This window comes from Dunckerocampus dactyliophorus, chromosome 1, assembly GCF_027744805.1.
Source record: "Dunckerocampus dactyliophorus isolate RoL2022-P2 chromosome 1, RoL_Ddac_1.1, whole genome shotgun sequence".
NCBI classification, from domain to species: Eukaryota; Metazoa; Chordata; class Actinopteri; order Syngnathiformes; family Syngnathidae; genus Dunckerocampus; species Dunckerocampus dactyliophorus.
In genome coordinates this window covers 38,920,619-38,937,008 of record NC_072819.1, presented here as the reverse complement: position 1 = coordinate 38,937,008, position 16,390 = coordinate 38,920,619, and the positions used below count along the sequence as shown (strand labels likewise).

Genomic DNA, 16,390 nt, shown 5'->3' with positions numbered 1-16,390 from the left:
TTGCTGCACCAATTAAATGGTTGGCTGTGATGAGACTCTGGGCTAGTGTTCATCAAAGATCCTCTGGAGAGAACCTCCCTTTAGAATTCTTAACAGCACCACTTGGTGTCTCTTCCATAAATAATGAAGTGCAGATGCCTGCTGCAATGCGGCCACCTTCGTGTTTTTTACAGCTAACTTTCCCCTCCTATAACGGGTCACGTCACACACGCACATCTGAAATTCCTTTTTAATGCCTGCACTCTTGAAGGTGGGTTGAATTAAGTGGCTTCATTTAAAATGCTTCACCAACTTGAAGAGTTCATTAATAGTGTCTCTCAACTCAAACTTTCATATCTCTCAGCTCAGAAGAATAAATCCATATTTGTCATGATTGCACTGCTTTCTGCTTTTTTTGAGACGGTGGCATGAATGCAAACACAATCTCAAGCTCAGTCATGTTGCTTTAAAGAGCAAGGAGCACATGACAGATGAAGCATTCTTGGTAAAAGAAGAATTCAGAAAGCTTTTCAGATTGCTACTCCCTAATTTAGAATTTTTGTGACTCAACTGAATGAAAATGCCATCTGCTCCTGTTGACGTGCACAGTAGAACATTACAGCTATTGTCTACCTGCTTGTTACACATTCAGATACAGGTCACTCTGCACTAATATGAAGTGCTTTCACAATAAAACAAGCGTTCTTTAGATGATCATTCACAACCTGTGGAGCATCTTCACCATCCACTTTAATAGTGATAACGGTCAATACATCACCATGGCAACTATGTTTCTCATCTGAACAACTGCCTCACCACCCACAAAAGGTCCAACAGCAACCGTCACCAGGCAATCCCCTCCCTCTTCTCAGTTTCTCTATTTAAGGAGCCAAGGAGGAGGAATTATAAATAACCAAAAAATAAGAGATGAGAAGTTGCATGAAGATTTTATTGCCCATGAAAGACTGCGTAAAAAATATGTTGTAATTTTACCCTAAAGCAGTGCTTCTCAAATAGTGGTGCGCCCCCCCAGAACTAGCTTTACATAACTTTCCTTTAACTGACCATGTCACTTCCATGTCCTTTAACATAAAGAAATAAGTTCTTTGTCTACTACGTTTAAGCAATTAAACACTAATATACTTGAGGCGTTTAATAATCAGTGTCTGTCCAATCCATTGTCCGCCAGTGACTTTAAAGTTACAGTATATGAAATTTAACGGTAGAGGAAGTCCGGGACAAAAAAAGGTATTCATCGCCGTTTTTTAATACTGTAATAAAGCTAAGCTACCAAGGTGATATAGCAGGCAGGACCATGTAACCAAAAACAGACAAACTATCTCTTTGTGGACAGCAGGATGCGATAATAGAACAGATTTGTGGACGTTATTTGCTTCTTGCTGTTTTGGGCACAACGCAGTGTTGGCTGATAATTTTACTGTAAAACCTAGATGTGTTGTTGCTTGTGTGTATTATGAGTCTATTTCGTAATTTTGCTGTGTAATGTACTATTTTTTCAGTGCATGTATATATGCATCTATATAAATGTAGTTTCACAAAATGCTGTACAAGTTTCCGTAGTGTAGTGGTTATCACGTTCGCCTAACACGCGAAAGGTCCCCGGTTCGAAACCGGGCGGAAACACTTTTCTATAATTTTATCTTGCCCACTGTATTTTTCAGTTATACCAGTTGAAAATTGCTTTATAAAGACTTTGTCATTCTTTAAAATCTCTTTATTACGAAACAATCATATAGCACACACTTTGAGCTGCGACAGTTAATAGATTAAACGATGAGTGATTGCTTACCCAATTAATTACAGCTGCCAAGCGCAAGCAGCTGAGGTTATGTTTTTGCCGGCGTTCATCTGTTTGTTTGTTTGTGTTCAAAATAACTTTAAGTTCAGAATGGATTTGGATGAAATTTTCACGAATTGTCGGAAATAGGATATGGAAGAACTGATCAAATTTTGGTGATCACCATCTGGACCCAGAATTTTTTTAAGCATTCTTTAACATTGCGCGATAGGACCATTTTCGGCATTTGTGCATATAACTCCACAAAAAATGGTCAGAGCACTTGGAAAAAAGTATAGGACAAGTTTTTTTATATGTTTTCTACAACATATGAAAGACTGATCCGAAAAATGTAGAATTATTTTGTTGTGAATCACAATATGGCGCTTGACAGAGGTCTGCACTCTCCGAGTGTTTTTATAGTTGAAAACTGTTTTGGTATTTGATTAATCATTTTTTTAATCCAAAAAGTAAATATCCTCTGATTTCATCCTCTTAAATGTGGATTTTTAAATTTCCCGAGTCATCCATGAAAGCAGACCTACTGTATTATTGTTGTATTTTAGGCAAAACAATATACAAATGCATCAGCTTTGACTTTGGAAAACAGTGGCTGACATTTTTGCGTCTTTTCTGATATATTGCGGACCAAACCACTCACTGTTTGTGTTTGGTTCATATTGATTTGGTTCATGTAGGGCCTGATTACTTGATTCATCGAAACAACAAGATTCAGATTAATTGACTAAGAAAATAATCGTTAGTTACAGGCCTACACACAGTAGTTGTATGTAAGTGGTAGGCTTTGCAGGTTAGACGTAGTTGGAAAATAACCTACCCTCTTAATTTAATACAAATGAAATGTTGCCCCTTTATTAAAACAGCCAACATGGTAGATGCCTCCAGGAAATGTTTTATTTACAGAGGATTAAGGTTCAATATGGGTTTCATTAGGACAAGGTCAGTTCCCCTCTGCTCAAAACTGTTCTATTGTATTAACTGTGCATGTAACAATTACTGCACCCTGTCACGCTTCGCAGGACAGGAGCGTGTACTTCCTGTCCTGCGCCATTATTCTGGCAAGCGATGCTTCCGGGGTGGTGGAAGGAACTGCCACTCCGCCCCTGGTGGCCGCACAGCTGCGGTCAATACTAATCACTGACAGTTAAAAGACCAGCGCCGTCGTATGCGCCGCGCTGGTTCATTGTTGTTGTCATTTTCATCGTTGATTTTTCCGTGCTGTCACCTACCTGTTTATAGTTGGTATTATTTTTCCCACAGAGTTTTTTCTCTGTCACTTTTAGTTTGTTCCTGTCCTGTGCAATAAAATTACTTTTATTTTTGCACTTTGCCGCCTTCTCTCTGCACCCTGGGGGTCAACCTGCCGACAGCTTCAACGTATCGTGACACACCCTCTATTATTCAACCATCTTAATAGCTTTTTTTCTTCTATAGTGTGGAAGTAGAGTCCCAATGTCCGGGGGAGTCTGGAACCCACAAAGATACCTCTTTCAGCCAGGCATCTTACCTGCGAAGCTCCGAGCGCTACAGTGACAGCAGCAGTGGTTTAATCTCCTCTGGCTCCAGGGGCCCTACATGTGTGTCTGCCTCCAGTTCAGCCAGCCTGGCCTGGGCGCTACGAACGCGGCACCAACCTGCCAGCCTAGCCCTTCGCAAGCAGGAGGAGGAAGAGAACAAGAGATGCAAGGCTCTCTCAGACAGTTACGAACTCTCAACAGATCTGCAGGATAAGAAGGTTACAACGCACAAAATGATATTACAGTTAATGGGATTACAGTCAGTAGAAATAGTACATGATATCCATATAGTTATTGCATAATCATTTCCACATTCTTTCCCCAGGTGGAAATGCTGGAAAGAAAGTACGGGGGCTCCTTTGTGAGTCGCCGGGCAGCCAGGACCATTCAGACGGCCTTTAGGCAGTATCGCATGAACAAGAACTTTGAGCGCCTCCGAAGCTCAGCCTCTGAGAGTCGAATGACACGTCGCATCATCTTGTCCAACATGCGGCTTCAGTATTCCTTTGACGAGCGCCAGCCTCAACAGCAGGCCCAGACACAGACCAACTTCACCCACAGTGTGGCTATAGGACCTCCTCATTCCCCCGACCCTGACCGTCCGGGAGACTACACACACTTGGAGGACTCCTTCTCTAAACAGGTCTGATGTTTTCTCTACTCTTTAGACATCAAAGTCATCCACTTGTCATTTACATTATTCATGTTTGTCTTACAGTATCAGAGAGCGGGGGTCATCCAAGCTCTTGACAGCCTTAAATTCAAAGGCATTTTGTTTTTTCAACTTTTGGAGTAGATAAATCACTTTCGTATGCCGTATTTCTTTTAGCACTTGTACGATTTTCGAATTTATAGGTGTTATTATTCAATGCTATGCTCGTATTCTTTTGTCAAAAAAACCCAACCCTGTTGATTTTGAAGTATTCCCTTCAAAGCTGAAGTCAAAGTCACATCGCTTGGTAGGTCTTCCTTAAATTTTCAGGGATTTTTCTCAAATAGTACAGTACATTTTCATCTACATTGGAAATTGGACTTTATTGGCCTGGTAGGTAATAGTGTGTAACTATAACCCCTTTTTGTGTTCTATCCAGGTTAAGTCCTTAGCTGACTCCATAGACGATGCCCTGACCTGCCGTGCAGGTCGCAGTGACTCCCAGGAAGGCAGCAAGGAGGGTGGTGGTCTCAGTGAAGATTTTGGGGAGTGTGTGTGGAGCAGCAGCAGCAACCCATCCTCTCAAAGAGGCCTAGGTGAAAGAGCCAGAGGAGTCGTAGGACTCAGCATGCACGGAGACAGTACGGCTACCTCATACAGTGATGTCACGCTTTACATGGATGACGGCATGCCGTCCTCCCTGCTCTCTCCAGACCGGGCACCCAGTAGCACAGACACAGAGTACTGGGGACCTGGTGGTGGTGTCGGAGTGCGTGAGGATAGCAGGGACACAGAGGGAGGTGGCAGCAGTAACAGCCGACGCAGTACACCTTGCACAGAGTGTAGGGACTATCGTCTAAGGGGTGCACACTTGCCTCTCCTTACTATTGAGCCACCAAGTGACAGCTCAGTGGACATGAGTGACCGTTCAGACCGAGGTTCTCTAACCAGACAACTAGTCTATGAGCAGGATCCTGGAGTGGGGGCTGGCTCTCCTCAGGGAACCCTTAAACACTCCCCCAACACAGGTGCACGCTCGCCCTCCACAGCAGCCGCTCAGGGTCAGATCAGAGCGCCTGGTAGAGCCATCCCCACGCATATACCTCACCAGGTGGCCTCACACCACCACCACCACCACCATCACCACCATCCCATCCATCACCATCAGTACCCTGACACACCCTCGTCCTCTTCATCACCTCAGCAGCCCCCCACCACCCCTCTGTCATCATCATCCTCCACAGCTCTGCCTTCTGGAGGGCTGGAGCAGCCGTGTTGCTCAGATGGAGACAACGATTCTCTCAATTCCACCACCAACTCCAATGAGACGGTCAACTGCAGCTCCGGTTCCTCGTCTCAGGACAGTCTACGGGAACCTCTGCCCCCTCTAGGCAAGCAGACGTATCAGCGGGAAAGCCGCCATAGTTGGGATTCTCCACCCTTCAACAGCGACGTAGTGCAGAGACGCCAGTACCGCATAGGTCTCAACCTTTTCAACAAGTAGGTGGTTTGTATTAAAAAATCTACATGCAATTAATACTGCTATAGTTGGTCCAAAATACATTTTTCACAAATAGGAAGCCAGAGAAAGGGATCCAGTACCTGATTGAAAGAGGGTTTGTGTCTGACACTCCTGTTGGGATTGCTCGATTCATCCTGGAGAGGAAAGGTCTGAGCAGGCAGATGATCGGCGAATTCCTGGGAAATCGGCAGAAGCAATTCAACAAAGATGTTTTAGAGTGAGTAAAGAAAGTGATAAGCAGTTTTTTGCCTTTTTGTTCTGGATAGATCTGAACTGATCTGAATCCCTCTGCTGTCAATTTCAGCTGTGTGGTTGATGAGATGGACTTTTTGGGAATGGACCTGGATGATGCTCTGAGGAAGTTTCAAGCTCAAATCAAAGTTCAAGGAGAAGCACAAAAAGTGGAACGACTCATTGAGGCTTTCAGGTTTGTGTTTTAGAAGCCTGGAAAAGTTCACCACAAGTAGAGTTCAATATGACTCTGGAAAAACCAAACTACAGTGACTGTGTTTTTGTCTCCATGCAGCCAGAGATACTGTGTGTGTAATCCTGTCCTGGTACGGCAGTTCCAGAACCCCGACACTATCTTCATCTTGGCCTTTGCTATAATCCTCCTCAACACAGACATGTACAGTCCCAATGTCAAAGCAGAGAGGAAGATGAAACTCGAGGATTTCATCAAGAATTTAAGAGGTGCTGCTGCTAAAATTTATGTGCTACAATGCTGATGATGGACTTTGTGCTCGTAGAAATGCGTGGTTGTAGACCACAATGTGTCCCACCGGACCTCGTATGCATTTCTTTCATGTGTTTCAATATTCAGTTGGATGAATGCACAGTTAGTGTAGTTGCTCTACCCTAGTGATGAAGTTGGTAAATCATAGTCTCATGAAGCCTTCAAATCGTCAAATTGATGGTCAGATTGATTTGACCAAGTGAACAACAACATACAATTTTTCACTTATGATGAGATTTCAACTGGTTGAAGAAAAATATCTTAAATATTCCAATCAAACTAGGTCTTGCGTTGTACACAAAGAAATCTGTCTGCAAATACAAAAAAAAATTACTTGAATCACGTATGTGATCCATGAGTATGTATTAAGGGTGTAACGATTCATTTCAGTAACGATTCGATTTGTACCACGATTTGTGGTTGCCAATATGATTCAAGGACGATATTGCTTCATTTAGAACAATATGATCCAAAACGATTCAGTAAAATTTTAGTCAAAAATTTAACCAGTGTGACTGTGAAAAAAACACCTGGATACTGGACAGGTAAAGTTTCCTGGATTCCCATTGTTCTTTGAAAGGGAATCAGTTGCGAATGATTAATAATGCTTATATACTGAAGAATGAATTATCAATGAGTACAAAGAATTTGTTGAAAATGCAATACAAAATCCGGATGAACAGAGGTTGGTATAGCTTGCCATGATTAATTATTTACTTTAAATAGCGCAATCCAAACCTGCACTTTGCACCCACAGGTGAGGGACATTATGCTAATTCCTCAGCAAATGAATGTGGTATGGTATCTTCAATTAGGCGTTGAAACTTTCTTACCTGATCAGAGCAGCCATTTGAAAGAATGATGCAAGCAAAGTGGCGTCCTTGTACCTCTTGCCACTGAGAGGGTCAGGATGGGTCCTTCGTCTTGATGACGTGCTTAACAGAGACACTGAACAGGACACCGTGGTGTGGTGGGTTTATTATAAGTTTTGATAATGATGACACCAAACCGGGAGAGCAAACAGATACTTTGTATGTGAAGTGATGGCAAATCTGCACGCAGCAGTGTAAGGAAACTGTTACTGGACCATAAACTCCCGTCTAGAGGCATACAAAACGTCCTTACTTTGCATATTGTCCCCATAAAAGTCACTTAAAATGAGTTTCAAACCAGGACAGATGAGTTAAATATGAATACTGAATGAAGTGACCAAAAGAAGAAGAAGTAAATCAACTGTATTTCACAGGTCCACTCCAACTCCCATGACCACCACATACCCGGAAAACGATGACGTCACAGACAGGCAGCCTTTCGAGTAACGTTTAACGTCTTTAACATTGAAAGTGCTAAAAAACACACATCCATATAAAGCCTGCCGTGCTTAAATCCAATGCTTTATTTTCTAGTATCGATTCAATCGATTCATTACCTTTTAAAAGATGTTAGATCGATACATTTCGTCAGGGATGGAAACTTGTTGAACAGAGATTGATGTAGTTGGTTCATAGAAATATACAATGATGGATCCATGTAGTGAATGAATCGTTACACGCCTAGTATGGATGATGTTTTCATTAGCTTATGTTATTATTAATCTTGTCATTGACTCATTGCCTAAACTGCTCTCTTTCCTTCACCCAAGGCGTAGATAATGGTCAAGATATTCCCAGGGATCTGCTTGTAGGAATCTATCAGCGAATACAAAAATGGGAGCTGCGCACCAATGACGACCATGTGTCCCAAGTGCAGGCAGTGGAGAGAGTCATTGTGGGCAAGAAACCTGTGAGGGCCAAACCTTAATTTGTTATTATCGTAGGAACATGAACATGACAATTTCTATGTTGCATCTTAATGATGGTGCACATGAAGCTTTCAAATATGTTGCCTCTAAATGTAGTTTTTTGTCTATGAAGGTGCTGTCCCTTCCCCACCGTAGGCTGGTGTGTTGCTGCCAGCTTTATGAGGTGCCTGACACTAACAGACCTCAGAGAACGGGAGTGCATCAGCGGGAGGTCTTTCTCTTTAATGACCTTCTAGTGGTAAGACTATCCATTTTCTGTTCCGCGTTTCCTGTTCAGGGTCATACATGGCAACTATTAATAATTGATAAAGACCCTGCACTGGTTGTGGTTAAAAAAATATTTCTAATTTCATGAGATTAGAAAATCTTGCTTCATTACTTCAAGTTTGTTGTGGTTAACTGTCCAAACAATATGGAAGAAGAATCAATGCTAAATGCTTGGTAAATGCTCAGATATTGAAGATAATATACAATGCCTCATTAAAAAACGTGTTCATGTTCTGTATCAGGTAACCAAAATCTTTCAGAAGAAGAAAACCTCAGTGACTTACAGTTTTAGACAATCTTTCCCTCTGGTTGAGATGCAAGTGCATTTGTTCCAGAACTCATGTAAGAATAGCTTTCTTTGCACATTTGAATGGTTCTCAGTTTTAAAAGATGTTTAATGACCTATTTTTTCTCTAGACTATCCTCATGGTATCCGCCTGACCTCAGCCGTCCTGGGCGGAGAAAGAAAAGTTCTTATCATCTTTATGGCCCCCAGTCAGCAAGACCGCACACGCTTTGTTAGTGACCTCAGGGAGAGCGTTGCTGAAGTGCAGGAGATGGAGAAATATAGAGTTGAATGTAAGTCCACCATCTACTGGCCATTGTTGTGAACGACTCATTATCAGTTCTCACTATAAATGGCCCATTGGTGTGAATGTGAGTGCAAATGGTTGTTTGTCGATATGGTCCCTGTGAGTAACTGTCCAAAGTGTACGCACCGATAGGCCTTAGATCACCAATGAACCATGTAAATGGATCAATGTTCCTCTTCGCTTTTATTTACAGCGGAGTTGGAGAAGCAAAAAGGTGTGATGCGTCCCAGTTTGCTCACTGGAGGTGTGGTTGGTGGAGCTGGTGTTAAGAGTGATGTTGTGAATGGTACCTTGGGAAGGACAAGTTTTGATGACAACTGCGAAGGTCTCAAACGCACCGCACTCAGCTCATCGCTCAGGGACTTATCGGACGCAGGTCAGTAACACATGCCTTTGGAGAGTTGTTTCTTATCGGGTGGCAGAGCTTCAACTGTGATTTTATTCTCTGTTTCTTTTGGAACATCCTTATTTTTAATAAGCAAACGTACCATTCTTCCTCTCTTTGCTGACTTTCCTCTTCCTGGTGGGGTGCAGGGAAGCGTGGTCGCAGGAACAGCGTTGGTTCTCTGGACAGTACCATGGAAGTAAGTCTTCAAGACTACATGTACACGTGTATCAATAGTAGTGCACCACCATCTTGATGAGTGTGTTACTATTGAGTGTACATACAGTACTGGTCAAAAGTTTTAGAACACCCCAATTTTTCCAGTTATTTATTGAATTTCAAGTTGTTCAAGTCCAGCGAATAGCTTGAAATGGTACAAAGGTAAGTGGTGAAGTGCCAGGGGTTAAAAAAAAAAAAAGGTAAGGTTGCCCAAAACTGAAAAATAATGTGTATTTCAGAATTATACAAAAAGGCCTGTTTGGGAGAACACAAAATGGGTCAACAATTTAAATCTGTTCTGCAGAAATGGAGTTGCTCAAACCTTGGCAGTTGGTGCAACTAATTCCTACAGGTGTTCCAAGTTCTGGAGTACTTACTACCTCCTCTGTCTGCATAAAAACAGTGTTCAGAACACACTATGGTACTATACCCTTGTGACCATCAGTTGAACAGCATTGTACTGGAGAAAGTAATTTGATGGTACAAAAATGGCAAGAAAAAAGGGAACTAACAATGGAAGAGAGAGACAGACCATCTTAACATTTAAAAATGTAGGTTTTTCCTCCACAGAAATTGGAATGTTCTAAAACTTTTGACCGGTAGTGTACTTAAACAGTTGGACCTCCGTTTACAGACTTTTGTGGTTATGAATGCGCATTCCATGTATTAATTGAAAACCTCCTTTTGGTCCGTAAGCACGAGACTCGCTCGAGAACTAGTTACACGCACCAACTGTACACTGCTCTCAACAAACAGCTGTCGCAACCATCATTAAGGATAAAGGTCATATTGTAACATCTACCTGGACCTTGTCAGGGTGAGGACGAGGTAAAACAAAACAGGATACTGTCGGCCACAACCACGCCAAAACAACATCAGCAAACTCAATTGTCCTCTCTGCACGCAGCCATCCTCCTCACACGCAGTCAGGACTTACAGTATATGACGTTTACAAACAGTCGGAAATCACGAAACTCTTTAACACTACACATAACTGCCAGATCGCTACAGTATCGACAGTAAGAACCAAGTAGTATAGTGTTTTTTTGTTCTCTCTTTTTATTACTGTTCCATTTGATTCTTGTTTAGTGTTTTTATTACTGTATTTTGTATCCTTTGCTGTGTTCTGTGTACAGTGAGAGTGACTTAAGTGTCAATTTAGGTATGAGTTGTGACTTACACTAAAATTCGACAACATAGGAACGGAACTCATTCATAACCCAACAACCACCTGTAATCTTTGTGTTTGACCTGCACCTTTCGACTTCAAGTTGAATGTCACTTCCTGTTACAACCTTTTATGTGTTACATGTAAGGTGGGATAGGCCTCCACAGATGTTTAGAAAGCACTCTTTTCCTTCCAGGGATCCATCATTAGCAGTCCACAGCCTCACCAGCGCTATCCAGTACCAGGTGTGGTCCCTGGCTGCTACGGAACAGAAGACTTCCGGCCTCATCGCCCCATCCTGAGCCCCGGAACGGGGATGGGGGGTGGGCCGGGGCAGCAACATACCACTGCTGGGACTGGAGTTGGGGGCGTCCCCAGCAGTGTAGAGAGACCAGGAGCGGGGAGCGGCCCTGGGGGGAACAGCAACAACAGCGGTTCCTTCTTGGGCTCACTATTCGGCAGCAAGCGCGCCAAACCACCAGGGCCCCTTATTCCACCGGGGCCACCCTACCCCGCACCTGTCCCCCCACCAACGACGGGAGGGCCCCCTCCTCACTCCCCTTCATCCCTGTGCCAGCAGTTGGACGGGGGGCCTTCCAAAATCCAGGCGCTGCACGCACAGTACTGTCACGCAGCTACAGTGCAGCCCCCACCACCTTATTATCACCACCATCGTTACCACTTCCAAAATGTCCCTCCACCTTTGCAAGGGGTGCCCACTCATACTATACAGAGAGGCCTGCAACCCTGTCGTCCAGCCCTTGGCCCCCCACACGTCACCCACCCGCAGCTGGCCCATCTCTCCCAGCTCTCACAGCATGGGCTTCCGGGTCGCTACACCACTATGGTGGTGGGATGCCCCCCCCTTTCTCCTCTCTCCCAGCATTCCCCGAACCCACAGTTTGCCCTGTACCACGTGCAACCCACACACTCTATCAGAGGGGGCAGCGGCCCTGTTACCAAACCTCCCCTAACCTTGTCCCACTCCCATCCGCACCCCCACGCCCACTCTCAAACCCACCCCGGGCACGTGCACACACCACACCCAGCCAGCCACTCCACCCACCAAACACACTTCATATTCGGCACTCTGCCCCACAATCTACCGTCCGCTACCGTCAACGCACATCACACAGCCTCCGCCGGCCCGTATCTGCCCCAGTACCCTCCTCTTTCTTCGATCCCCCCTCCCCCACCACACTCCCCTTTACCCCCCCCTTCGTCCCCCCTTACCCCTCTTACACCTCTCTCCCCTCTCCCCCCCCAGCACCCCGGGCAGCCTCAGCCGGGGCCGCCGGTGACGGGGGCTGGAGCGACAGGTACAGGGGGCAGCTCCAAATCCAAACCTATCAACCGGATAAGCACCGTAGTGTGAGCAGGATGTGGGCCGCCCGGAGTCATAGGTCAGATGATAGAGTGCAGGAGGTCAGCAGAGCGAGGGCGAGGGCAAGGTCTGCCAGGACGGAAAGTAACAGTAGCAGCGCAGTTGACAAGAGGAAACGCAGTTTGCTCCGTCTCTGTTACTTTCACCTGCGTTTCCCACATATGTAAACTGGGGGATTGCCAAATTGCAAGTGCACATCACATGAACACTGCACACACAATCAGAAGTCTATAGCCATATAATTTAAGATAAATTCTATATCTTGGTACTGCCTCAGTTTTACCTGTTTGAAGTTTAGACTAGTATAAGTGAGTATTTATATGTATGAAAAATGACAACCATACGGTACATCCAGCTGTTTACATTGAGGATCCCAGCAAAGACGATTCCACCAAATACAGTACAGTCCAGCAAAGTTTAACATTATAAACAGCGACATTGCAAAAACTGTCACTTGCCTCTGCAATAATTTCCTTAGCTCCATGATGTCCTCATTCACTTCAGTGTCTACTTTGCAAACAGTATTGTTTTATTTCTAAAGATGACCTCAGATTTGTTGCTGTGTGCTATCTTTTTTAACACCGGTCCTTTGCTTCATGGTTTTTCACATGTCAACAGAAGCCATCTGGCTTCATAATGCATTCCTTCAGAGTTTGGGAAACTAATTATATACATCAACAATCTATTGTGAATGTTTTTGAAGCTTCTTGCTGTTTTATCAATATTATATTATATCTGCTATGAGTATGATGAATAGTGTCTGTCTAATTGTTTGATTAGTTTGTAAATGTATCAGCATATGTTTGTACAGGGTTGTAAAGTGTCGAATACACATTCCTACAGGAAAGTGCTTTGAGCTGAAGTACAATTCACATCACTTTCACCCTTTATCTAATAACATGAAATATCAGTGACATTTTGTTCAAACCGACAGCATTTCTCCATTTTGGTTTTGTTTGTTGGAAGGAAGAAAAACGTACAATTCTCCCATTGTTGAAAACGACATCGTGTTCCAATGTTTGTGGAGCTTTAGAAAGATGTTGTTCCTTTATCAATATACAAAGCAAGTCAACTCACTCTTTCCTGCTCATCACATTTATCATTGGGTGTTTAGATATGTTTTGAAGAAACACGCTTTTACAGGAGGCTTTGTGGTTTTTGCACGTGATGTCTTAAGTCAGAAATGACCTTCATCTTACCCTCACCCCTCCTGCCACTTTTTAAGAACTCTCTTACTACATTTTCTGATGCTTTGGCATCCCGCTGAGGGCTTCTTGTGTAAAAAAAACAAAAAAAACAACAATAATTAAGAATGTAAAACAGCCGACAGATACATACTGTATTCCTTGTTATTCTGTGGGCATCGTGTACCTTTCGCGACTGCAATATTTTGAATTGTGAGTACTGACATAGTTACCTACAGTACCAGCTAATATCAAGAGAAACAATTACATATTCTGATTAATGAGCAGAGAAGTGAGGACAAAACAGTGCCAGTCTTTGGAATTAAGCAACTGAAAGAAAAATTGAAAGTCTGAATACACAAAAAAAGGATACAAAGGAGGTTTGGAGAAAGTCCAGAATGTGAGATGAAGGTTTTGTATGTGTTGCCTAGCCTTTTTCTTCTATGGTGTCATTTTTGACTCTTCTTGCATGAATATATCTGCACTTATTGAATAGATTGTACTGTATAAACCTGAATGTAAATAATATACAATTATATTATCAGCCATGGGACAAGGTGCTCCCAGTCTGTATTCAGGTGCGTGCATGTGAGTGCCATGACATAGGCGTATGTACATACGTATGAGGAACAGAAAATGTTGTCCAAAAGGAATATATATTTGTTTTTCCTTCCTTATTCTTTATGACTGAAGGTGAGCGAATGAATTAGAGTGATAAACATGACAGCTTAATGTTTGTGCTTATATGTTATATGCACTTATTGATATTATTTTTAACAATTCAGTTCCATTTTCTGTTGTGAATCTATTATGTGTGCCAGAGGAATAGATTTGATATGTGAATATTTATTGCTTCTGATCAATTAAAGTGTCCTTGCAGTGACATGGCTAGCATATGTTGTTTTTATTACATTTAAATGTTTTATCTGTTATGAAATACATTAACATAAACTCTTTTACAGAATGTTTGCTTGAAATGCATCTTTTGTCTCACACATGCACACAAATGATAAGATTCAAGACGTTTTATAATGTAATATGGTCATTTCACATTAAAGGGATAGTTGGGATTTTTTACATGAAGTTGTATGACATCCCCATCAGCAGTGTAGTCCATTAATAGCAATTTACCCCCCTCTTGGTCTCCTAAGTGCAGTTCTGGTCGGATTTTGGTGATGAAGAACGTAGTCTCGCTTAGTTGCTGGGGGCATTTAAGTAGAGAGTTTGGCTTCTCAAAGCAATATGCGTTCAAAAGAGTAATACATTTGCGTCACAAAAATGCCTTCCCAAAAAAATCTGACCTCACAAAACGCTTAGCGTTATATTTGTTTCCCACCATATCCCGACGCACTGTCGCCTGTGCATTCATGTGTATGTGATGAAGACACTCGCGGTAATGCTACTCTTCTTCCGCGACAAAGCGCCACGACCATCTTGTTTACGTATGTGTTTCACAGCGGAAAACCAGTGTGCAGGGATATGGCGGGAGACAAATATAACGCTGAGCGTTTTGTGAGGTCAGATTTTTTTGAGAAGGCATTTTTGTGATGCAAATGTATTACTCTTTTGAATGCATATTGTTTTGAGAAGCCAAACTCTTTAGTTAAATGTCCCCACAACAAAGCAGATCTATGTTCTTTATCACCAAAATCTGACCAGAACTGGACTTAGGGACCAAGTGGGGGTTAAGTCGCTGTTGCTGGACTACACTGCTCATGGGGATGTCATACAACTTCATGTCAAAAAATCCGAAGTATCCCTTTAAGCTAAATCAGGTTACTTTCATTTTTTATTATTTTAATTTTAAAAAATCAACAATGTTACTGATCAACTATAATGATTTCTAGATTACATACATAGTAATAGTGAATAGTAGTCTATAAGAGTATAAAAGGATGCATGAATGGGAAATTACAGTTCTCAGTACGTCAAATAAAAAAAGTTTTAAAAAGAATTTTTTGCTGCCGATTCCGATACCAATCACCCATAAGTGAGATTGGCTGATACCGATACCGATCACATGGATTAACTGTACATTTTTTATTTATTTATGATAAGTGCTATTGGTCAGACAACAAATCAGTAAATACCAGTATTAAAAGATAAACAACTGGGCGGATTGTCTTTTTTTGCCTTTCTTTGTGTGAAACTATTTTTGCACTATTTGACACAAACCTGAATTTAATTTGATGCATGTTTTGGAATAAAACGAATACATGGGAAATAAACTTTTCAATAATTATTTTTTAGCTCAAGGTAACAACATTAACAGAATAAAATAATACAAATACATATCTTTATTAAATAGAAATCTGTCCTGCTCAACTTAAAACAGAATAAAGTGTCCAGGTTGCAGGATTGTCCAACTTTCATCACTATTATAGCTGTCAACTATTTGTGTTTTATTTATGACAAAGAGAACCATACCTTCTGTTGACAGACGTGAACCGACAGGGGCCACCAAGATTTTGTGTGCAGTCATGTGACTGCCTAACTACGTTTGATTGGCGAAATGGAGTCAAACGTGACTAGTGATTACGTTGGATTGGTGAAACAGAGTCACGTGACAGCGCCCTAGGCGGAAGGCTTTCTGACAAACCAAAACAAATAACTCTTGCAGGCAATAATAAATAGATAGCGTTTGTTCTTCACATACATATACAGGTGTGTGTGTGTATATATATATGCACATACACACACACACACATATATACATATATATATATACACATACACACACATATATATATACAGTATATATATATATATATACATATATACATATATACATATATATATACACATACACACACACATATATATATATACACACATATATATACACGTATATTTTTTCAACGTTAGGCTCCAGCATACCCCCAACCCTAGTGAGGATAAGCCGCATAGAAGATGGATGGATGGATTTAATCTGTTTACATATAGGGCAACAGTTTACTTAAATACTGCTGCATGCTTGCATGCTTTAGTATATTGGGCATGGATTACATGAAATTGTGTGGCTGGGAAGTAAAATGTCCTCCAATTCTGGAATGACCCATATATTGTAATTACTATACAGACGAACAGTTTACTTAAAAGAGTGTAATGGAATTTCAGTTTCCTTTGTTTACTAAAATTACTTTTGTGATATGTATGAACGTGAG

The 16,390-nt window shown here is 42.0% G+C and overlaps 1 protein-coding gene and 1 non-coding gene across 2 annotated transcripts in view; both read left to right on the top strand.

Annotated features, from left to right (window-relative positions):
• Positions 1-14,111, top strand: part of iqsec2b (IQ motif and Sec7 domain ArfGEF 2b) — a 32,422-nt gene extending 18,311 nt beyond the window's left edge. The window contains exons 2-14 of the mRNA XM_054793510.1: positions 3,233-3,533; positions 3,641-3,958; positions 4,407-5,467; positions 5,545-5,706; positions 5,794-5,916; positions 6,016-6,182; positions 7,868-8,007; positions 8,139-8,264; positions 8,536-8,635; positions 8,711-8,872; positions 9,080-9,262; positions 9,421-9,470; positions 10,855-14,111. Coding sequence (XP_054649485.1) covers positions 3,233-3,533; positions 3,641-3,958; positions 4,407-5,467; positions 5,545-5,706; positions 5,794-5,916; positions 6,016-6,182; positions 7,868-8,007; positions 8,139-8,264; positions 8,536-8,635; positions 8,711-8,872; positions 9,080-9,262; positions 9,421-9,470; positions 10,855-12,033 — 4,072 coding nt within the window. The 3' untranslated portion in view covers positions 12,034-14,111. The remainder of the gene's footprint in view (positions 1-3,232; positions 3,534-3,640; positions 3,959-4,406; positions 5,468-5,544; positions 5,707-5,793; positions 5,917-6,015; positions 6,183-7,867; positions 8,008-8,138; positions 8,265-8,535; positions 8,636-8,710; positions 8,873-9,079; positions 9,263-9,420; positions 9,471-10,854) is intronic.
• trnav-aac (transfer RNA valine (anticodon AAC)) lies at positions 1,551-1,623 on the top strand. Its single transcript has one exon. It is a non-coding gene; the product is annotated as a tRNA-Val (tRNA).
• Positions 14,112-16,390: the final 2,279 nt, after the last annotated feature.